At 34.9% G+C, this 24,917-nt stretch overlaps 1 protein-coding gene across 2 annotated transcripts in view; it reads right to left on the reverse strand.

Annotated features, from left to right (window-relative positions):
• Window positions 1-24,917, reverse strand: part of PIBF1 (progesterone immunomodulatory binding factor 1) — a 159,799-nt gene that overhangs the window by 21,646 nt on the left and 113,236 nt on the right. For both annotated transcript variants that reach the window (XM_016216463.2, XM_087814302.1), the window contains exons 14-15: window positions 16,566-16,696; window positions 9,483-9,567 (exon numbers count right to left, since the gene is read on the reverse strand). In XM_016216463.2, coding sequence (XP_016071949.1) covers window positions 9,483-9,567; window positions 16,566-16,696 — 216 coding nt within the window. The remainder of the gene's footprint in view (window positions 1-9,482; window positions 9,568-16,565; window positions 16,697-24,917) is intronic.

The following is a 24,917-nucleotide window of genomic DNA, read 5'->3' on the forward strand; positions in this document are numbered from 1 at the left end:
TTAAAAAATACTCATTTACATTCAATCAGTAATAAATTTTAACTTGAAGAGCACCATTATGATGAGAAATATATGAATCTGAAAAATTATACCCTCATTAAAACAAAATTAACTTACCCACTCAGTGGGTTATTATTTTTTCCTAGTCATGCCAACTATAAAATTTAACTACATAGGTGTATAAGAAAAACATGCAAAAAGGTATTCTTAAGAAAATCTCAGAACAGTTAAGTATGAACCAAAAAGAATGACACACATGTAGAAAAATGTAATTTGTTTGAACCATTTAATGAAGTACATTGCCTAAGGGACACTTGTGATACTGAAATGTTCTTGAAACTTTCCGAGAAATCACAAAGAACATATGAGTTAGAATCTTGGAACATAAACATACCATAAAAGAATGATAATTATACTGTGACTTCACTTTTAAGAAACCTGGCTAACTGCAGGGTTTGTTTTCTTTTTGTTAAGTGACACACACTGAAGTAAGAGGCAGGTTATCTGGAACAGTGGAAGTTAGTCCAACACTTAGGCAAGTGTGGGGCCTGCCCATTCAAGGAACTTAGTAAGCAGTGGTTGGTTATAATGCCTGTGTGGACCCTGAGAGATGATATGGGCAGGAGCATTGAATGAAAGGGTAGAAGACTCCCAGGTTTAGAAACAGATCTTACATTCCACAAATACATATTATTCTTTAGAGGCTTGATACCCATAGAGGTTACCATGGCTACAATTACCATGTCCAGGATTTTAGGAGTAGCTGTATTCCAGACAAACTTTTCAGACATGACTTCCTATTGGCTACTTTCAGATAGTTCTTTAAAATTGTTCTTTGGGAGAAGATCAAAGATGGCTATGGACTGAGTGGAATCTACACTGACACTCTCCCGGGAAGAAACTGGAATTACAACTAAAATATAGAAAAGCCATCCTGAATAATCAACTGCAACTGAAGATGAGCTGGGGAGCACCCTCATAACCAAGGAGGAAAAGTGGAGACCCCATAGAGACTGGTAGGAAGTATGGAGGTGCAAGAGGGCTGGCTGGGCTCCCACAGGCAGCAGCTGAAAAGTCAGGAGGGATAGCTCAGCTGTGGGGGTTCCCACTGAGGACTCTGGGGCCTAAACTCCAAGCTGGGCTTCACAGCCAAGAGTATGAACTGAGAAAGATGCCTGTGAAAAGCAGTCGGGTTTCTGTCTGCCAGGGAGAGACTGCTGGAAATGCAGGCACCCTCTTAAAGAGCCAACACACAAAGTTTCGTGTGCAGCCACTCACACTGGGCTCCAGCAGAGGGAGGGCAGAGTGGACTGGAGCTGTGTGAGGAGAATCTAGGGTTGTGGATTCTGGAGATAGAGCTCAGAGAACACTTCTTTGGATTCCTCTGCTGAGTCATTCCTCCATACTTCAAAGGCAGACATTTACCTTCCAAGCAGTTTTTGCCTGAGGGGGAAGCACTTGCCCCACCCTGCTGGAAAATCTCTCGCCCTACCCTGTGGAGTTTCTACATCCTGAGGCTCATTAAGAAAATGAGATTAACCAGCCTGCATACAGAGGCAGAATTCAGAGTGCTTTGAGTCTTTGCCTGATCTTCTTTGGGACTGGGCCTTGGAAAAGCAGACTTTGGTGTGCGTCTTGGTCCTGTCCAAATGCACCCAGCCCCAAGAGAAGGGATCTCAAGCCGTGAGTTGTTGATAGCTCCAAACAGGGTACTCAAGGCCAGTTACAAACTGTGTCTGACATTGGCCTGCACCAGAGACTGTTGAAAAAGACTGAGAGTTCTAGCAGGCCTACCTAATACATAGAAACAAACTCAAATAGGCAGCCAAAATGGGGAGACAAAAAAACGAGCCCCCAAATGAAGAACAAAAGAATTATCCAGAAAAAGAGCTAAATAAAACAGGGATAAGCAATCTATCAGATATAGAGTTCAGAATACTGATTGTAAGGATGCTCACCAGCATGAAAAAAGATATGGAAACTATGAAGGAAATTAAGAATGACATAACAAAAATAAAGAACACGTTGGAAGGAATAAACAGCAGATTAGAGGAAGCTGAGGATCAGATTAGTGCATTAGAAGACAGGGTAGAAAAAAATCACTCAATCAGAGATCCAAAAAGAAAAAAACAATTAAAAAACAGAACAGTCTAAGGGAGCTGTGGGACAACATGAAATGTAACAATATTCGCATCATAGGAGTGCCAGAGGAGGTCAAAAGTAAGCAAGGGTTAGAGAACTTGTTTGAAGAAACAATGGCAGAAAACGTCCCTAACCTGGTGAAGGAAAAAGTCAAACAAGTTCAGGAGGCACACAGAGTCCCAAGCAAGAAGAATCCAAAGAGGCCAACGCCCAGACACATCATAATTAAAATGCCAAAAATTCAAGACAAAGAGAGAATCTTAAAGGCAGCAAGAAAAAAGCAATCTGTTACCTACAAAGGAGCTCCCATAAGGCTGTCAGTTGATTTCTCATCAGAAACTCTACAGGCCAGAAGGGAATGGCATGAAGTATTCAAAGTAATGCAAAAACAAGGATCTGAAATCAAGACTACTCTATCCAGCAAGGCTAATGTTCAAAATAGATAGTGAAATAAAGAGCTTCCCAGACAAAAAAGGCTAAAGGAATTTATCACCACCAAACCAGCATTGCAGGAAATGTTAAAGGGACTCCTGTAATAACAGGAAAGAGAGAGAAACATAGGCATAAAGAATTAAAATGGCAATAAATAAGGACCTGTCAATATTAACCTTAAGGACTTTAAGGGAGAGATCAACAGCAATACAGTCATACTCATGGACTTTAACACCCCACTGATATCATTGGATAGATCTTCCAGACAAAAGTCAACACAGAGGCAGTGACTAAATGGCACACTAGATCAGATGGATTTAATTGATATTTACAGAACATTTCACCCCAAAGCTGCAGAATACACATCCCTCTCAAGTGCACATGGGTCATTCTCAAAGACAGACTACATGTTAGGACACAAAACCAGTCTCTACAAGTTCAAGAAGACTGAAGTAATATCAAGCATCTCAGATCACAATGGCATGAAATTAGAAATCAACTACAGTACAAACACTCAAAAACATTCAAACACATGGAGGCTAAAAAACATGTTATTAAACAATGAACGGGTTACCAATAAAATAAAAAAAGAAGTAAAAAATTTCCTGGAAACAAATGAAAATGAACACACAATAACCCAAAATCTATGGGACACAGCAAAAGCAGTCCTGAGAGGGAAGTTCACAGCACTGCAGGCCTACCTCAAAAAGCAAGACAATTTTTTTATGAACTATCTATCCCTACAACTTAAAAGAATTAGAAAGCTCCCCTGTGAAGCCATCAGGACCAGGGCTTTTGTTTGCTGGGAGTTTTTTTTTATTACTGCTTTGATTTCATCTATTGTTATTAGCCTATTCAGGTTTTCTGATTCTTCCTGATTCAGTTTTACATGATTTCATTCATATGTGGAATCTAATAAATAAAACACTGAGGAAAAAATAGATCCCGAGACACAGAAGCATGGAACAGACTAATGAATCTCAATGGGAAGGCTGGGGTGGCAGAGTGGGTGGGGAGAGATTAATCAAAGAACTTAAATGCATATATGTGTAACCTATGGACACAGACAATAGTGTGCTGAAGGCTTGGGGGAGGGTGAATGCAGGGTGGAGGGGATCAATGGGGAAAAAAAGGGGAGATATCTGTAATATTTTCAACAATAAAGATAAATTAAAAATAAAATAGTTCTTTGGTATAGGAGAGCTTCTGTACTTTTTCAGATAAAATATCAGTTATCAGAGTGAATTTCAATTTTTGAGGGGAAGTAATAAGGATATATTAAAGGCTAGCTTCTAAAGCTTTCTATTTGACTATTCTACTTGACAGTTTCTAGTGCAATTGTTATTGAAGACTGAAAAGGACCACAATTAGTTAAATAAACATTGTTGGAAAATTGTCCTCAAAACTCTGACCTTATCATCTCTTGCCATTAGAAAACAGACATTAGATGGGACTCCCTAAATTCTTAACTACCAAATCACAAACTTACTTGATTCTTAACATAATCTTTATTTCTACTTTTCAAAATGAAGAAGATACCCGTCTCTATCTAAAGTTAAATCCTATCACTTTGTCAGACACCATCATCACCAATCTAGTTCAAGACACCACCATCGCTCACTGAAGACTAGAATAGCCTCCTAAGTGGCGCTTTTTACCACTGCACTTAATACAGTTGCAGACGACGTTAGAAAAGGGTTTTTACATCAGCTTCTTAAAATTATACTCAGTATTCTATCAGACATAGCTGGTTAAAGATATTTTTTCTATTCTCACAAGCTTATATTCTAAGGACACAGGATGAAACACATACAAAGAAAATCTGAATTAGAGTTTCCAAAGGTGATCAGCATATCTTGTTTCAGAAAGGCAGTATGAGTAGATAAAATGGGTGAAAAACAAAAACCATTCAAGAAGGCTCCTGAGAGGTATGCTCAACAAGAAAGAAGCCATTCTAAGGAACCACATTACTTGTATCAAAACTGGATGTTTAGCCCAGCCGGCGTGGCTCAGCAGTTGAACATTGACCTAGCATCCAGGAGATCGAGGTTCGACTCCCCATCGGGGCACATGCCCAGGTTGTGGGCTCGATCCTCAGTGGAGGGTGTGCAGGAGGCAGCCGATCCATGACTCTCATCACTGACGTTTCTATCTCTCTCTCCCTCTCCCTTCCTCTCTCTGAAATTAATAAAATATGTATATAAAACAAACAAACAAACAAACAAACAAACAAACAAAAAAACCCTGGATGTTTACTTTGAAGCCCTGTGCTGGTATCCAAGAACAAGATCCTATTAATTTTCATTTCCCACTTTTTAACCCTATTCTGTAAGGTTTATATTTTTGATATTTCATTTTTTTTACTCCTAAGAAGACTTAGTATAAATGAAGACACTTAAGGGTAAAAAAGACTACAATCCACTTGAATAAAACAAAAACAGTTATTCTGAGGCATCAAAAGTAAAAGAGAAAAAAAAAAAGATAACACCTGGATAGATATTCAGCTCTGAGTTTTCTGGCAACTAGGAAAAAAGGAAATACATTAAATTACATAGTTTTCATTTTGTGACAAAATAGAAAAGATATAACTTCATCTACACAGGCAAAAATTTTCCTGGAACTAGAACAAACAGTTTATCATGATATTTCTGTCTAAATGGGACCAAGAAGAAAGATCACAAGCTTTTGTTTCAGGTTAAAAAAAAAAAGTATTTCTTCAGGTTTTGACAGTAAGTATGTAATCATGGTTGTCACTTAACTCTTACCAGCATCAGTTTCGTCTGTAAAAGTGGAGACGATATTTATCTCAGTGGACTGCAGTAAAGACTAAATTATGTAATATAAATAGAAGTATTTAGTAGGCTGCCTTAAATAGTTTCACAAAACAAAAAGAGATGACACTAGATCTTGTTTTGATCTTTTAAAGGCAGAGGGCATGACGCTACATTGTACCTTCGTGGAAGGAATCTGGTCAGGAGAGAGGTTTTTGCCTTCTCCTCACTCTGCTTTGTGAAGTTTTCACTGAGTACAAGGACAATTTAAAATGGGGAGATATAAACAGGTAGGAAATCTCAATTCAATATAAACAGGTAGGAAATCTCAATTCAATTCATGATCACATCTCTTAGAATTTGTTGTGCGGATCCTTTAACCTAATATATTTACCCATCACAGTTGAGCTTGTAGTCTTAAGGAACAACCTAAAAAAGTGCTATTTTTCTCCATTTTCTTCACATTTTAATATACTTGATTACTAACACATTTTCTCTAAGGAAAATTGAGAATAAAAATCACCTAATATACTACTCACAATTCCAAGTACCCACAACCATTTTTTGAATGAATAAATGTTAAGAATCTATAGAATAGGAAGCCAATAATAATTTTACCATTCTTAGAAACCTTTAGATCACAAGTGAACTCCTAACATGAGATGAATTATTTTTAAACTGATAGTTTTGAGCTAACACTAATAAAGAAAATAAAAATCTCCTGTGGCCATGCCCCTAATGTCCTAAAATTGTCAACCTAGAATCCCACTAGTTTTCTTTTTTTCATTTAATACATACTTGGTAACTATGGAAATGAGTTGGTGATCTCATTACATATTACATGACCATATACAGTCATATCAGAACTAAATGACACTGCTTTAAAAGTTAGAGCTGTCCAATGCAAAAACAGAAAATAACTCTAAAACGTTCATTTGGAACAAAATAGATCCAGAGACACAGAAGCATGAAACAGACTGGGGGATCTCAGAGGGAAGGCAGGGGTGGGGGAGTGGGTGGGGAGAGATTAACCTAAGAACTTATATGCAAAAATGCATAACGCAAGCACACAGACAACAGTGTGGCCAAGGCCTGGGGGTGGGTCTGATGCAAGGTGGAGGGGATTAATGGAGGGGGGACATCGGTAATACTTTCAACAATAAAGATAAAAAAATAAAATAAAATGTCTCTTTATGAATCGCTTATTTAATTTAAACAGAGAATATTCAGCTGATTAAAACAATGACTCATTAGATAATTTCCCCAGGATCTTGACCAGGGCAAGGCAAGCTGTCAGGTGCTGACCCTGTATCGTGCACACCTCTGAGAGTGGACACCTCCTCTACCTTGGACCCTATTTGCCCTGCTTGCCTCACTTTAGTCTCAGCCCTGGTTGTCACTTTCAAAAAATTATATTTATCATAGTTATTCTTATCCAACTGTACCTACTGGCTACTCTGAGCACTTGACCCTCAAAAGCTATGAAATGAATAAATGAATCCTGCAGGCTCTGTATCAAGTGAATGGTCAAGTGACGGGTCAAGCACCTCCCTGGGTCAATGGCTGTCTGTTTCCATAAAAGCAGTCTGCACTTGCTTTGGCATCTGCACACACTATGCAAGCTGGTATTAAACTGTTTCTTAGAAAGAGACTGAAAACTTGTTTCGGACTTGTTTTTTTAAAACTTTTACTTTGCTTTATAAAGGAAAAAAGCTACTTTTTAAAAAAAGATGTTTGGCATTAAGAAAAATCATAAAGTTGGATTATTAAAATACAATTGCCAAAATGAAGATATTATCAAGTACATGAAAATTAACTGACAATTATTTAATTAGATACGTATCCATGTGAATTGCACTGACTCCATACCACAGTGGCAATTTATATGAGTAGTTTCATCTTGCTAGCATTTAATTTTCTTGTTTAAACATTTTGTTATAAACCTATTCAATTTTCAACCCACTGAGTAAAACTTTTAGTTTTTGTTTAGATTCATGAATAATGTGATTCCAAGTGTGATGTACAGAATTTATAAACTATAGTTGCTCATATATTCTTCAGAGTCTAGCCTAATTCTCTAAAAAGCACATGCAAATTGCCATTCTGAACAACATACTTATTATGCAGCTTTATGGAAAAAAAAAAGTTGGTGTGACTAAATGGAAACCTGTAGTTAGTCTCTCTTAAATATTCATTTTAAACACATTTGTGAAAATCTACATAGTGAATGAATCATGTTTCCATAGTGAAGAAACAATTATTTGAAGGCAGAATCCTAGGACATAAGTGACAGTACATAAGGCCTGGAATGTTTGAGTCAGAAAAAAGTATAAATATCTTCAAGAGAAGCTTTTCCTAGTCTGTAACCTATAATTAGACCTACTTATCTACCTAAAAGTCATCTCTAAAATCTAGTCCAGGGACACCTTCTTATCCCTTTCACCCATCATATAAAATACATCTTTAAGGGAACTCACTCCAAAACCATTTCTAAGATAGAGACAATCCCCCAATTTCCTGCCACAATTTCTAGAATATGCACCTTTGACGTGTTTCCAGTAATATTCCCAAGTTCATCTCTCTCAAGAATTTCTTCTCAAATATCTGGTATATCTTTCCCAGAATGGAAAAATGTCTTCAGGATACTCATAAACCAATGATATGTTTTGAGCATTTCTTTCTCTATTAGGATAACAAAATGGTAAAGACATGGCTAAGACAAGGCAGTGATAGTTCAGTGGAAAAAACGCATTGGATTAAAAACCTAGGTTTTACAATACCAACTGCTGGTGAGGATCCTGAGCAACTGGAGCTCTCACTCACTGCTGGTGGGAATGCAAAAGGTACAGTCACTTTGGAAAGTAGTTTGGCGGTTCTTTATGAAGTCAAACATACACTTTCCATAAGACCAAGTAATCCTGCTCCTGGGTATTTACCAAGAGAAATGAAAACTTATTTTTACACACACACACACACACACACACACACACACACACACACACACACAAATTGTTTACAGCAGCTGTATTTACAGATGCCCTCAAATGTCCATCAACTGGCGAATGATTAAAAAACTTTGGTACAGCCCTGGCCGGTGTTGCTCAGTGGTTAGAATGTTGGCCCTTGCACTGAAGGCTCATGGGTTTGATTCCTGGGCAAGGGCATGTACCTGGGTTGCAGGTTCAATCCCTGGTCCCCCATTCAGGGTGTGTGCGGGATGCAACCCATCAATGTGTGTCTTTCACATCGATAGCTCTCTCCCCGTCCCTCCCTTCCACTCTCTCTAAAGTCAATGGAAAAAAAAATTCTCGGGTGGGGATTAACAAACAAAAAACAAAACAACACACAACAACTTTGCTACATCCACACAATGGAATATTACTTGGTAAGAAAAAGGAACAAATGACTTAAACAGATCATGGGACTTCATTTGGGGAAAAGGGTCACTACAAAGGGGGCACAAGGGAGCTTTCTGGGGTGATGGGACTATTTTATGTACCAATTGTGGTGATGGTTACACAGCTGTGTGAGTTAGTAAAAAAAATCATATAAATGTATGGTAAGAATAAATTTTACTGTATGTGTATTATACTTCAATAAGTCTGACTTAAAAAACTGTGGTTATCTCTTAAGTTACTAACTTGTCTTTGGGCAAGCCACCTAAAACTCATTTCTCCTTTTATAAAATGGGCATTATATTAACTCTAAAAGATTTTTGGTGAGGAACACATGAAAAAACAACTTTATAAACTTTAAAGTGCAACACAAATATTGTGCACTAGGCACTGGGTATAAAATGATGAACAGAACAGAAATACAATAAAAAAATTTATAGTCTAGTCAGAGAAAGAGAAAAAGAATAATTAAGTAATATGGGAATTTAATGACAGATATGAATAAGGCAATAAGGGGTTAAGAAGGGGCATTCCAGGAATAAAAATTAACACATAAAAATAAAGTATAAATTAAATCATGAATAAAGTACCACAAGTTGAATATAAAGGGCCAGGTCACAGTGAGATGCAAGTGTGAAAAGTCATTAACGAACATGGAAAACTGGGATCCAATCATCTTAACCCAACATGGACTTTAAAAAACCCTGCAGCGGCAAAGATGATAACAAAATGGAAAAAGTACCTCGCGATGACTTAGAAGTTGTTCTAAATCTAAAGCCATTTGATTCTTCGTCTGTAGTAAAGCTGACTTCTCTTTATTTAAGTTGCTGAAAAAAAACACACACCAAGTTTTAAAGTCATATTCTTGGTTTACATTTAATTAACAAATAGTAAATAGCAAAAGACTAAAGAAAAATCTAATGTTTTGAATTAAAAAAGTGTATTTATCTTTTTATTTATTGATTTTTTTCTTTTTATTGAATTTGTTGGGGTGACACTGCTTAACAAAATTATACAGGTTTCAGGTGCACAATTCCACAACACATCCTCTGTACCCCGTATTCTGCATTCACCACCCCAAGTCTCCTTCCATCACCATTTATCCCCCCATACTCCCCCCCATCCCCACCCCCAATCACAACAGTGTTGTCTGCATCCATGAGTTGTTTTTCTTTCTCTTTTTTCTTCTTTTTGGTCAATCGCTTCATCCACTGCCCCCCCTCAAAGATAAACTAAATTTATAGCCTATAAAGATATCAGACCAACCACTATAATGTTTGATCTAATCAACTGCCTATTTATTTATTTATTTAAAATCCTCCCATGAGGATATTTTTTCCATTGCTTTTTCAGAGAGTGGAAGGGAGGGAGGGGGGCAGAGAGAGAAAGAGAGAGAGAAAAACATTGATGTGAGAGAGACACATTAACTGGCTGCCTCCCTCATGTGCCCCGACTGGGGCGGGGAGCGAACCTGCAACCCTTCAGTGCAAGGTTGATACTATAACCATTGAGCCACACTGGCCAGGAATTGCCTAGTTATTTTGTACATAGACTTTTTCTTTTAATAGTTATTTGACAATGCAACTTGAGATGCTTTCTGAGAATACTTTCCTGCCTAGTAGGGGCATGAAATTAGTATTTTTAAAGATGACTGTTTACTCTCGAAATGTAAAAAGATAAAGTGGTACTTATAGAAATGGCAAAGAGAAAGTCTGTATGGACAAAATAGTGAAACTCTATCCACACTGGAAGTCAAATTAAAGCACTTATCCTTAAAACAGAAGTATTACATATTTTATAATTAACCACATACTAAATTGCTAGGTATTTAACTGAGCTAGATAAATGAATCAGATATTTGGCCTGTGGTAAACTTGGAAAAACAATTTCTGTCTCCAAATTCTTAGTTCAAACTTCAATTTCTAAGTCTGCATTGTGCATTTCCCTTTGATGTGACCTATTTTCTGACAGGATAGGGTGAGGAGCCTAATTGTTAAGAACATAGTATTTTAAAAGATAAATACTTGGGGCTTATCTTATATTGTCTGGAGTTTTATTATTCAACATATAAAAATGAATTAGAACCATTAAATGAACTATTCTTTGAAAGCCACTGGAATGAGTCTACTCAGCCAGCACTACAACAAGAATTAAGAAAAGCAATAATGAATTTAAGCTGCGCAATTCCTTAAATGTCAAAACAAAAATCTATAAAGGTAAAATTAATAACTGTTTTGCTAAATAGGTGAGATGTTTTAAATTGTAACTTTAAGAAAATGAAAATGGAAAGCTCTACAAATTTTTAAAATGTAAGGCAGGAAGTTTTTTAAAATTCAAGGTATTATAAGTAGGTATTCTGGAAAAACTGGCAATTCCAATGACCTAAGAGGAAAAAGCTCACATTCTTCTTCCTAGTAACTGAGAACTTCCCCAAGGAAGCATCATAGTTTGTTCTCTGAGAAGAAAGACTAGTGGCAATTAATTCTGTGTCTCCAACTGTGCCACTGACTCAACTGTGTGGTATAAGGCACAGTCCACTCCTCCACTGAACCTCAGTTTTTACATCTGTAAAAGTGGAAAATGATATTTGTGCATGTCAAAGGGACATGTGAATTATCTAATGAATAATTATATAAAGCAGTAAACACATAAAACTGTATATAAATGCTATATAGTATTACTAGTTTAGATGAAGAAACAGGCATCAGAGGAAAACAATAATTAAAGGCCAATAAAGGTAAATGTAGCTTGGCAGGAAAACAAATTGACTTTTGGAGTTAGGAGTCAGAAATCCTCCTGAGCCACAGGACTGAAAAGAACCTGAGTGCCATGGTCTGGAGAGTCCCCCAAAGCATGGTAAAGATCAGATATTTCTATAACTCTAGAATTCTAATCCATTTTTAGCTGGAATCACATTTTTATGGTCAAGTAATTCTTTTCCATGGACAAGTAAAAAAAATTTTTCCTCTAGAACATATTTCTCAGAATTAAAATAATCCAGTAAACAGAAATACAATTCTTCAAGGCACAGATATTTGTTAATGTTCATGTACATGTACACACATACACACAGTACCTCTGTACATACACTCACATGCAGCACATACACACACTCTCAAATGCCAACAAGTCCATTAAATAAAATGTAGTGTAATAGGAATGGAATGTTGACACAATTAAAGGATTTGAACTGGATAACTCATTACAAATGCTTTATATGTAGACTTTAACTTTTCCAGAATAAATATTCCTTATTTAAATAGTGAAATTATCATGTAACATGGAACAAAAGGTGGGTGGGTAAATTGGTTTACAGAGCAACTGTGTTCTGTCTGCAGGTTTTATCACAAACAGCATGGGCTCCACAGACAATACTTGGGTATATATTTTCAAAGTCGTAGCCTTCTCTATACGTAATATGCTCTTAAACCACAAGGGAGACCGCCTTCCACATGTGGGTTTCTAAAACTAAATATGATGATTACTATACTGTGTTCTTCCAGTATGTATGTAATTACCCAACAGAAGTTCAGTCTCCATAAGACACATTTCATAACAGTGGAAACTAACCTTTAAAAATATAAAGGTTCTATATGTGACTCATAAAGCAACTACAAAACAAATATCCTTATAAGCACATCTATCATGAATGGTATATTACACCCATAATTGTTCAATTCACTGTTAATTATTACTCAGGAATTCGTGTTTATGGCTCTATTTCACCTGCCATATGAAAACATATTCCTGCTATCTTGTTCCTTAACTTCCTGAATCAATATACCCTGGCTTAGCCATACAAAAGAAGTTGACAATGTACTCTTTTCTTCTTAAGCTGCTAGTTATGAATAAACCGAAAACTGACAACAGGAAATAAAATTTATGCTAATTCTTGTTTCCATGCTTCCTTCAGTTCTGAACTAAGATCAAACTGTATAATGCAGCCTGTCCCTTGTAGCTTGGTGGAGGAGAATTAACAGTATCGCCTTTAGAACAAATTATCACTTTAGTGATAGGGGAATTTAAAGTAGTTCAATGTTAGCTTTAAGCATGTTTATAATGATTTCATTTTAGTGCATATTTACTTTAACCTTTCTAGACACTGACTACATTATATAACTAGCTAAATTTGCAAGCTGTGGGTGTGATATAGTGGTATTGTTTTATTTTCTAAGAAAATGATAAAATTATTCAGTTCTTTAAAGAATTTTATTGTATAAGCTGGAGAAAAATTTTAAAAAACAATAAATTAATATAAATATTCTTTACTATTAAAATCAACAGCCAGCAAAGAGGAATAGGAATTTTTAAGGAACATAATCTCTTAGTAATCTTTTCTTGGAGGGGTCATCTAATGTTTAAATTTTGAATTAATGAAGGACAAATGGAAGAAACATTTACCAAGTTTCTTCCATGTGCCAGATGCTTTGTATGTTACTTCATTTAATTTTCACAACTACCCCTTGATGTTCACATTAATATCTCTATTTTACAGACACATTTACCATGAGAAAAGAAACCTGGCTGATGTGTATTAAAAGCCCAGGATAATTCCACTACATTTGAAATGTTATCAGCTCAGAGTAGGGGTGATTAGATAGAAGAACTATGACCTATCTTGTCGTATCAGACTTGTTGACTGGGTTTTTTTATGGCATGACATCATTTCATTTATGTCATCACGGTACACCTACAGCATCTCAAAGGCCATAATGAAACTACTGAAAGCAGCTTAATTTTCCACCTAAAAGGTAGTTGCTTTGCTTAAGAGCAAGCTTTCATATTCTATGAAATATTAATTCAGAATGTAATAAAATATCATTAAATAAATTTATAAACACAATAAATGTACTAAAATATCATACAATAAATTTATGAAATATCATACATAGCTTTAAAGGACTCAGATGTTTAGCACACTTTTTTTTTGTAGTAAATTCCATAACTGGCAGAGATTTTATGATCATTGTTGCTGTTATTAAAGGAGTCCTGTGAACACATTTTGAGAAATGTTATTTCTCATTTATAAGGTAATTTCAACATAAAAACTTGTTAAGCGGGGTGGAGGGAGTCAATGGTAGGGGGAAGGAAACGTGTATACTTTCAACAATAAAGATAAAAAATTTGTTAAATGTAAGATAAATGCTAATAATATCAAACATCTGTAAAGCCTTTATAATGCATAAGCACAGCGATATATACATTACAAACATTATATCACTTAATTAATCTTCAGAATAATCATATAAATTAGGTGCTGTCAGTACCAACCTCATTTTACAGATAAAAAAATGGCTATACTGTCCAATACCATAGCTATTAGCCACAAGTGGAAATTAAAATTATTTTAATTTAAATAAAATAAAAAATTTAGTCTCTCAGTAACACTAGCCAAACTTCAAATGCTCAACAGCCACACGTGGCTAGTGGCTATCATATTGGACAGCACAGATGTAAAATACTTTTATCATTACACAAAGTTCTACTGAACAATGAAGGTTTAGAGGGTTCCAATGACTTACTCCAATTTAAACCTAAGTACTGAGCTAGATTTGAGCCCACACAATTTATTTGCAGAGCCTGTACTTCCCTTTAAAACCTGTTTGTTTTTTTAAACTTTATTATGAAATATTTTGAAATAAGAGAGACAGTATAATCCCCATGTATCTATCATCCAGCTTCAATAATTATCAATTCATTAATGCCCTTTTAACCATTATTCTACACTACTTTTTTGCTTCTCTTCCTTAATTATATTAGTTAATGAAAAATTATCCCTTCTTCAGAATGGAACATAGGGAGGCAGCATAACATAATGGTTAAAGGCACAGAATGAGAAAGCAGACAGATCTGGATGCAAATTTTGGCCCCACCACAAAGTATTCTGTTCTTAGAGGAAAAGTTTCTTAATTTCTCTGGGATTGAATTTGCTCATCTTTATAATATTCTTCTCTAGTCATCTATTATTTTTCTCTATATTCAACATTTTCAGCTATCTTAATTCTTAAATTGTTATCTAAGATAAAAATTCAAATACATGTATTTGAAGGTAATTGTGAAAGAGGCATTTTTCCCCATGGGCTTTTTAAATAGCCCACTCCAAGATCACAAAGGTAAAATGACTCAATACAAAATTTCAAGTGTAACAGATACAGCACAGAAAGAAAAAATTTTATTTGGGGTTCTTTTCTCAGTTCTGCTAAGATAACCAGGTACCCAGTAAATGGTAAAACAGAATCTATTGCCCACAATAGCTATTTAGAGAACAACTGTTTAATAAATTCATTTGATTAATTTATTAATGCTGGTTTATATATATTCTACATATAATTTTAACTTTAAATTCAATCTAGAAATAAATTATTTATGTTGACATTTAGAGCATAAATGTGATTTTAAATTATTTCATCAAATCATCAAAAAATTTATACCAGGAGTAAAGTTCTGGACCAATTATTTTGGTTGGGGTAGAAATGAGAGAAGATAATTATTCTGATTCAACAACAACAACAAAACACTCATACTTTGGAGTTAATAACCAATAGTTTTATATTTTTAGTTATATACCTTAGGAAACCTGGATTTATTTATTATTTTTAAAATATATCTTTATTGATTTCAGAGAGAGAAAGAGATAGAAATGTCAATGATGAGAGAGTCATTGATCAGCTGCCTCCTGCACGCCCCGCCACGAAGAATCGAACCTCGATCTCCTGGATCCTAGGTCAATGCTCAACCACTGAGCCACGCCTGGCTGGGCAGGAAACCTGGATTTAATAACTGTCTTTTCCATGTTGTTTTCCAATTCCTTAATTTAACAATTTCCATTCCCATCTAATTCTCTGCTTCAACATTTATAAATAGGTGCGTAACTTGCATATCAGAATAATTTATTCTAATAATCTTCCAATCTAATAACAAGCCAATCAACCAACCATCCACAAGTTAAAACCTCTTTATGTAGAGCATCATTCTTTAACTGCAATTTAAAAAGACTAAAATGATCACACAGATGAGCACGTAAACAATTTACATAATTATTAAATGGAGCTAGTTTTATGGATAAGGTGTCATGTATGAAAACAACTTCTATCTAAGGAAGTGAAATAAATTTATTTATTTACAATTAGGTTAATTCCTGGGTTACTTAAAGACTCCAGGGAAGAAAAGCCTAAAAATTCCTTGGCGAAGTCAATATGAATTGAAGTAAACGTATACATTTTGTGTTTAAAAAAGTAATGTTGACTTCACAAATAGCATCTGGTTGTATTCCTCTTCTCCCTTCGGTCAACTTGCAACCACTAAAGATACCGAGGGGATCAAGGAGAGGACAGTTGTCATGTGGGCAGAGTGCTTTGTTAAAAGTGTAGCACTTTTACGTCCAGGCTAAAACTTCTGACCATAAAGTGGAATATGAACACCTAATGTGAGCTGAACAAGTTTTTCTTTTTTTTCTTTCTTCTTAATCCTTACCTGAGGATATTTTTTCCATTGGTTTTTACAGAGAGTGGAAGGGGGGGGAGAGAGAGAGAGAGAAACACCGATGTGAGAGAGACACATTGATTGGTTGCCTCCCATATGCGCCCAAACTGGGGCTGGGAATTGAACCCGTAATCCCTCCATGCGCCAGCCGATGCTCTAACCAGTGAGTAAAACTGGCCAGGGCTGGCCTAGTTTTTCTAACAGAAATTCAATACTCATTACATTTAAGACCACCATAATTTAAAAAAATTTTTTCTTCACAATATACAAACCAAATTCATCTATAGCAGCATTGTTTACAACATCTTTTATTATTCAAATAAAAGATTTGTAGATGGTTTACCTGACATCTTTCTCAAGCTGTGCAATACACTCCTTTAGTGAATCAATCTTAGAATCTCTCTGACGCACCGATTCAATGAGATACCGGTAAGGTTGTTGAGCTTGGTTTAACAGAGAATTGGCCCTGTCAAGCTAAAAATAAAAAAAATATTTCATTAAAATCTAGAAAATTTTTACAAGAAAATAAAAGTATTCAAAATGCCTTAGCACAGTTACAGTAAACCAACTCTCTCTCTGAAAAGCTTTTCCTGTGTAAATTGGAAAGTTTAAAAAATTATTAATCAATAATTTTAAATAAAATATTGTTTCCAATTCTGGGGAAGGGTTACCTACATTTCCTTACCATCTGTTGGTCTGAGAAGCTATGTGACATAAAATTTCTTTTCTTTTAATGAATATCCATTAGCTAAAAATGAAAATCTTTTATTTGAGCTTTATTTTTATTCAAAATAATATAATCACAAAGTTTCATAATTTTTTTCAAGCCTTCATATTTCCTTCCATCTCTATTTGTAAAATAGAAATTTATGTACCTAAATCACTAGGTATAATGAAAAAGTAAAAAAAAAAAAAAAAAAGTAGTTAAAATATAAATAATAAAATTTACCATTTTAACCATTTCATTAAGCACATTCACAGTGTTGTGTAACCATTGCTAGTATCTATTCCCAGAACATTTTCATCAGCCCCAAAGAAACTCTGTACTCATTAAGTCAAAACATTTCCCTCACCCACCACAGCTCCTGGAAACCTCTATTCTAACTTGGTGTCTTTGTGAACTTGCCTACTCTAGGTACCTCCTCTAAGTGAAATCACATAATATTTGATACTTTACGTCTCCTTATTTCACTTAATGTAATGTTTTCAAGGTTCATCCATGTTGACCATGTATCAGAACTGTATTCCTTTTTATGGCTAAATATATTCCACTACATGTTTATAGCACATTTTGTTTATTCATTTATCTATTGATGGATATATTTCAGTTGTTTCCACTTTTTGGCTATCGTGACGAATGCTGCTATGAATGTGTTTAAGTATGCAATACGGTGTATAAGTGACTGAGTCCCCATCTTTAATTCCTATGGTTATCTATCTAGGAGTGAAGTGGAATTGCTAGGTCACATGGTAATTCTATATTTAACTTTTTGAGGAACTGCCAATTGTTTTCCACAGCGGACACTTCATTTGACATTCCTACCAGCAATGTACATGGTTCCAATTTCTTGACTTCCTTGCTGAAACTGCTATTTCATGTGCTTATTGGCCATTTGTCTATTTGAGTCTTTTGCCCATTTTTTTAGTAGGGTTTTTTTTTTTTTGAGTTGTAGGTTTTCTTTATACATTCTGGATATTAAACCCTTATTAGATATATTATTTCCAAATAGTTCTGTTTCTGTGGTGTGTCTTTTCATGATGTTTTTGATCACAAAATTTTTTACATTAATGAAATTTAACTTACCTATTTTTTCTTTCGGTGCTTGTATTTTTTTGGTGTCATTTAAAAGAGACCACTGCCAAATCCAAGGTCGTGAAGATTTTCTCCTATGTTTTCTTTTGAGTTTTATACCCTGAGTTCTGAAATTTAGGTCTTTGGTCCATTTTGACTTAATTTTTATATACAGTGTGAAGTATGGTTCCAATTTCACTCCTTTACATAGAAGATGTGCAGTTTTACTAGCATCATTTGTTGACAAGACTGTCTTTTCTCCATTGTATGGTCTTGGCAACCTTGTGAGAAACCATTGACTGTATGTGAGGGTTTATTTCTGGGCTCTCTACGCTATTCCATTAGTCTATGTCTATCCTATGACAGGACAACATTGTTCTGATCACTGTAGCTTTGTAGTAAGTTCTGTAATTAGAAAGTTTGAGCCTTCCAACTTTGTTTTCCCTTTTCAAGACTGTTTTGCCCATTCAGGGTCCCTTGAAATTACATATGAATTTTAGAATGGATTTTTCTATTTCTGTAAAAAATGCCATTGGGATTTTGATAGGAAATGCTCTGAATGTGTAAATCATTTTGGGTAGTATTATCATCTTAACAATGCTGTCTCCCATGAACATGGAATGTCAGTCCATTTATCAGGTCTTCTTTACTTTAGTAATGTTTTGTAGTTTTCTGTGTACAAGTCTTTCTACTACTTGATAACATCTTAAGTATTTTCATTCTTTTTGAGGCTATTGCAAATGGAATTGTTTTCTTAATTTTCTTTTTGAATTGTTCACTTTTAATATACTATGTACAATTTTATACTATGCCATTTCACTTTACCTTATATCATACTAATTTTTCTAGGTTGTTGGAGTACCTTAATTTATATATACAAATATATACATACATATGTATATATATAATGTATATTTTTATTGATTTTAAAGAGAAAGGAAGGGGGAAAGGAGGAGAGAGAGGCAAACATCGATGTGAGAAACTGATTGGTTGCTTTCTGTAAGTGCCCTGACATGGGACCAAACCCACAACCCAGGCATGTGCCCTGACTGGGAATGGAACCGGCAACCTTTTGGTGCACAATACGATGCTTAAGCAACTGAGCCACTTGGGTTGGGCCTTAATTTACATTTTGAATGGTTGGAAAGCTGTCTAGTATGCTAATGTGCTATAATTTAATTACACCACTCATAGTAATAAACAGAATGGTTCCGATTTTTGACTAGTATAAAAAATGTAACAACAAGCTTTTCTGTATTGTAGATATTTTTTCTTAAATTAATATTTTCTTTGTTCAATTTTCTTTCAGAACATAAAATGGGTTACGGGATATGACAATTTAATGATCTTGACATATAGACCAAAGTTCTTTTTCTAAAGGATTTCATCAAATGATATACCCAAATCAACCTTAGATTTTTTTTGCTTATTTGCATTTGCTCTATTTCCCTAAGCAAATGTAAAATATATGTCAGTATACTGGCTAAACATAGCACTCCCAGTATTAGCAGGACCCTACTTTGGTACACAATGAGCTCTCAAAAACCATATTCTAATGTTGGATATGCAAAAACTGAACAATCACAACAAAACTGGGTTCCATTATAAGTATTAGGTGATAGGTGAGGGAGTATTTTATTATACAGAAAAAAATATTATAAAATTCCAAACTACTATGACCATAAAATGTTCTTTGACAATAAAACTCTAGCTTTTTATACGTTTAAACATTTTCCTCCCCTTTCCATCATAACTCTTAACAAGTTCAATAGAGGCAAAAGACTTGCTGCTTTTCTGGAACAAGAAATGATTTATATTTTTTTCTCAAATGAAGTACAAGATCAACATTTAAAAAATTAAGATCTAAACATATTTATTTTAGCACTGCAATCTTTTTGTTTTCTGCTCACCTAAAAAAAAAAAAAAAAAAAAAAAGTGACTAACAGCTTAGGACCTGAAAGTGTAGAGAACAGCAGGATGAGTTTAGTGGAAGGTAAAGTAGAAGGCAGAGAAAGTTGAAGGGTGGAGGCAGAAATAATCATTTTTAAAATGATCAGTCACGAGGGCCAGGTGGGTAAGCAGAAAAGTGAAGCCAAGAGGTGACTAACTTCTAGAGAATATGTGCTTGCAGTTTGGGAACTGCTTTGTAAAAGTTATTTAAATTATTCATCTGAATTGTATTAGAAAATTTTCTTTTGGCCATATTAAGTATAGGCCAGGAAGAACTACCTCAAAGAAAAGGAAATGAATAGTGAAAGAATATACTCCTTGTTTTTGGACACAATTAATTATAGTGAAAGCAGAGCCATAAAGAAAAAAATACCATGAATATTTTCTATAGTTTGGGTTTTAGTGTCTTTTTACTTGCTTTGGTAATCATTCTTTAAAATCTATTACAATGTCACTGGAATCTTATTACTCAACTAAGTCACTTTATGAACATTCAAATATGCAGCTGGACAAAAATAAAACTAAGTTCCACTTACCTGTATAACCAGTTTCACTAGTCAATTAAATCAAACAATTGCCTTGACTTTGTTTTCACAGAACTGACCCTAACTGAATAAACTGAATTGACAAGTTGCTTTGTGTTTCAAAGTGCAGAATAGTCTGGGGGTGGGGGTGGGGGTGGGGTGGAGGAGGGGGAGCCAGGTAGGGAAGGACTAGGGCATTTACACATTATAGTTAGCTGTGGTCTAGAATGAGCTATATTTAAAACTTATCATGTCTAATTTCAATAGCATAAAAATGAAACAGCAGACAGTCTTAATTACGTTAGTTCAATTTTTTTCATTACAGCAATTACATATATTAGGTCTTAATATTACAAACAAAATTAAGAACCAAAAGCTGTACTTTCAAAAGGTATCTTTAATATTCAATCTATAAACCTACAAACGCCTCTCTCTCTGGATAACAGAAACTACTGTAGTGCTGTCAGTTTTAAGGAAATGTTTCTTTATAAACTTGTTTGTAGGCTTCTAAATCTCCCAAATTTATTTTAATTCCTCAGGAAATTAAAATATGTTTATGCTTCTCAATAAAAAGTGATAATTTCTATTTTTGAAATAAATATAATTTAACAATTTAATTCCTCCAAATATGGTTTAAAAAATCTTTCTGTAACTGTAATAATTAGTATTCAAAAAGTTTTGGCAATCACTCACTTTGCTTATTGTTAGTAATCTTTTCCTTATAGGAAAGCTTTAGTAATTAGTGACTCAGGAATCATATGCGTAATAAATGACTCAGTACTAAACCCATGACACATTTTATAGAATTGTTTTTCCTCCTTTGTTTCAATAAACTGTACCTATGATTCAGAGAAAAGCGATACCTGATTATAACATAATTATGCATTTTGATTCTAATACTAATTTAACTTACTCTTATGTATTTTCTCTTAAACCATAAAAAACACAATGGCGACTATATTTTGTTGTGCTTGTCCTAAATGTGAAATTTTTTTCTTCTGGAGTTCATTTTGAAACAAACTCCTAGAAATGGATCTCTTTCATGCCAAGGACAAAATGCATTCTGTTGAATGGAATTTAACACTGAGTTGCCTTCTGTGTATAGAATATACATATACAAGTGACATTTTCTAGTACTGGTGGTAGTTTGCACTGCAAAATCCACATGTCCTTGCCTAATCTTTTTGACTGTGCCATGAAATGTAAAATACCTATTTGAGATTCAATATGGGGTAACACTTTGGTACTACATCTCTGTTCTCAGTCTAAAGCAGTAGTTGGCAAACCTAGCTAACCATAAGCAGCACTGTGGAAAATGTTAGAAAACACGTAGCAGTAACTCCTGGGCGACGTGGGAAGGCCGTTCAGCCTGCTCACGAAGCAGGTGAGGGCCTCTGCAGCCCAGCGGAGCCCTCCTCGCCCTGGGGCCACCTGACACAGGCCGCCGGCGTTTGTACCGAGACCTCCAATACACACGCTTTAAATTGAATTTTTAATTGAGTTTATTGGGGTGAAAGGGATTCGGGGAAAATAAATTTAGATGACATAATTATAATAAGGACAAGATACAGAAGATGGATTTATGATTTTGGGGTGTGGAAGTATACTGCAGTGAAGAAACTGGGAAATACAATAGGTATAGAAAAATAAAAACAATGGGCAACAGGAATGAGGATCTGGTTGATGTTTTAACAACATGAATTTGTAATGCTTCCAAGAGGCAAAAATACCAGATTTCCGCAAGAATTTTTTAGCATGTTACCTCAAAACTCAAGATTTTTCTCTCCTTCCTTCCATTAAATATTTATAGAGTAACTACCAGGTGGTAAGATACTATGCTAAAGGTAGGGATTGTCAAAAAAGCCTGGTGGATGAATTTGGCAACAAAGTAATCTAGAGTGCTAAGTGAAGGCAGTACTCAGATGGATGAGGTTCAGACTGGTTAGGAAAAAAAGTGGAGCCAGGAGCGGCTTGACAGAGTAGAAAAAGACAAAGAGTTTATGAGTCTGGGACTTGTAATAAGCCCTAATAAAGTACAAATTTAGTGGGAATGAAAGAACCGGGAGAGCTGGAAGGACTGAAAGAACTGGAAGGACAGGAGATTAAGAGTCAAGAATGTAATTTTCGAGTTCCAGTGTTCTAAATTTATTTCTCCCTCAAAGCTATCCTTGAGAAATTCATTTTAATGTGATTTAATTGTATAACAATGCTGATGGGATGGGGGGGTGGGATTTGCAGTGTGATTTGCAATAGCTCTTAAATGAAAAATTCATAGACACTGATGCATTATTCAGGCAACATCAATTAGATAAAAAGTTTAAACAATGATTTTATTTGTTTGATGTGTAAACAGGATATAATTTATAAATGTCATTGTTTTAGCCACTTTAGTGGTGGTTAGCATTTGACCCACACACACACACACAAATATATTTAAAACAAAATAGAAAAACACAATACTTATTATTCTGCAATTTTCCTTTTTTTGAAAAATTCTCAATATAGTATAAATGCCTTTTAAAGTTAGCACATACAGATCTACTTTTTTGTACCCATGCATCTTGAAGTCTCTCTTAAATCTAGCAATTTAACATTTGTAACATATTACCTGGATTCCACTAAGTGACTTCTACATAAAAAATTCCAGGCAACTAAACCTTGTCATTTGGTCAGTTTAGATTGTGCATGTTCCATTTTCTAGATAAGTTTTTTGAAGTAAGTTAGCTGTAACAGATAAATCTGCAAGGGCTTACACTAGGAGACAAGGCCTTTGTGAACAAGGCTGTACATGTTAAGAGGGCAAGTCCATGCCTATTTTGCTATCAATGGTTGAATATAGTGGGAGCTTGATAAATGTTTACTAAATGACTGGAAAGAGAAAGAGCACGAATCAAGGTTTAAGGAGGCTAAGGAAGACCAATTCTTGTTGGCAGTAATCTTGCATGCTTTATGATTTAGCCTAGATTTTCTATTGTTTAATAAAACCCACATCAATACTCTTTTAACTAACCTGGTGGCTTCTTGGGAATTAGGTGGGTATATATATACTCACACAAAAGAAAGCCAATTAATTTTTTTCTCTTTTATATTGGACCAACTAAAGAAGCAATGATCTGAAGATACTGGACATCAAGCAATGAAGGACAGTGAGACACAGTTCATATGGCAGAGTCCTAAAGAAAAGAGCTGCACAGAGAGAATTCCAAAATTTACAGACAGCCCCCATTGAGTATTCATCTAGGAACTGAACAGGGCATATGTGTAAAGAAACTACCAGAGACTGAAAAAACCCACTGAAAATATTAGAAGAAAAAATCCCTGATGATCATGGGCCAGGAATAGTACCTGCTCCCACCAGACAAAGTATAAAACATACTACTAATTCATAGGACATGGGGTAGAGTACTTAAATGGCTTTGGTCTCAGTAGTAGTGGAAAAATTAACCTTAAGGTAAACACTTTTTTGCTTATAAAATCTTAAAAGCAAGACTTGAAATGACCAAACTTTTCCCAAGAAACCTAGTCATGTTTGAAAACAAAGCTCACACAGACCTGTAAAAATCCAAAAATTATTTAGCTCTAAGATAAAATTCACAATGTCTAGGATCCAGTAAAAAAAATTAGTAGGCATGCAAAGAAGCAGGACAATATGATATATAATGAAATAAGTCAATTTAATTGAAAGCAATTAAATGACAAAATAGTTAGCAGAAAAGGATATCAAAGCAGTTATTGAAACTATATTTCATGTGCTCAAGAAAATAAAATTTGAAAAGGTTAAGCAGAGACCTGGAAGATACAAAAAAGACCCAAAATGAACTTCTATAAATGAAAACTACAATATCTGAGATGAAAAACATACTGGATTGAATTAACAGATTATATATTGGAGAAGAAAAGGTTAGTGGACTTGAAGACTTAGTAAAAGAAATTATGGGACAAAAAAAAATTGGGAAAGATTAAAAACAACCGAAAAATATTTGAAGAAATAATGGCTGAAAATTTTCCAAATTTGATGATATCACATATACAAGAAGTCTGGCAGAACCCAAGCACAGGATACATGAAGAAAACCACATCAAGCCACATTATAATCAAATTGCTTAAAGCAAATGAAAAAAAAAAATCTTAAAAGCAGCTAGAGAAATAAGACATACTATTTTGAGAGGAACAAAGATAAAGATGACAGCATATTTCTTGGCAGAAACAATGCAAACTAAAAGCACAAAAAAAAACAGAGAGGAAAAAAGATTCAACCTTTAATTTTTTGTTGTTGTTAATCCTCGCCCGAGGATATTTTCCCCACTGATTTTTTAAGAAAGAGTGGAAGGGAGGGAGGGAGGAGTAGATGGGAAGAGAGAGAGAAACATGTATGTGACAGAGACACATCGAACGGTTGTACCCTTGACCAGGAATCGAACCAGGGACC

Source organism: Miniopterus natalensis, chromosome 2 (genome assembly GCF_054644295.1).
Source record: "Miniopterus natalensis isolate mMinNat1 chromosome 2, mMinNat1.hap1, whole genome shotgun sequence".
In the NCBI taxonomy this organism is placed as follows: Eukaryota; Metazoa; Chordata; class Mammalia; order Chiroptera; family Miniopteridae; genus Miniopterus; species Miniopterus natalensis.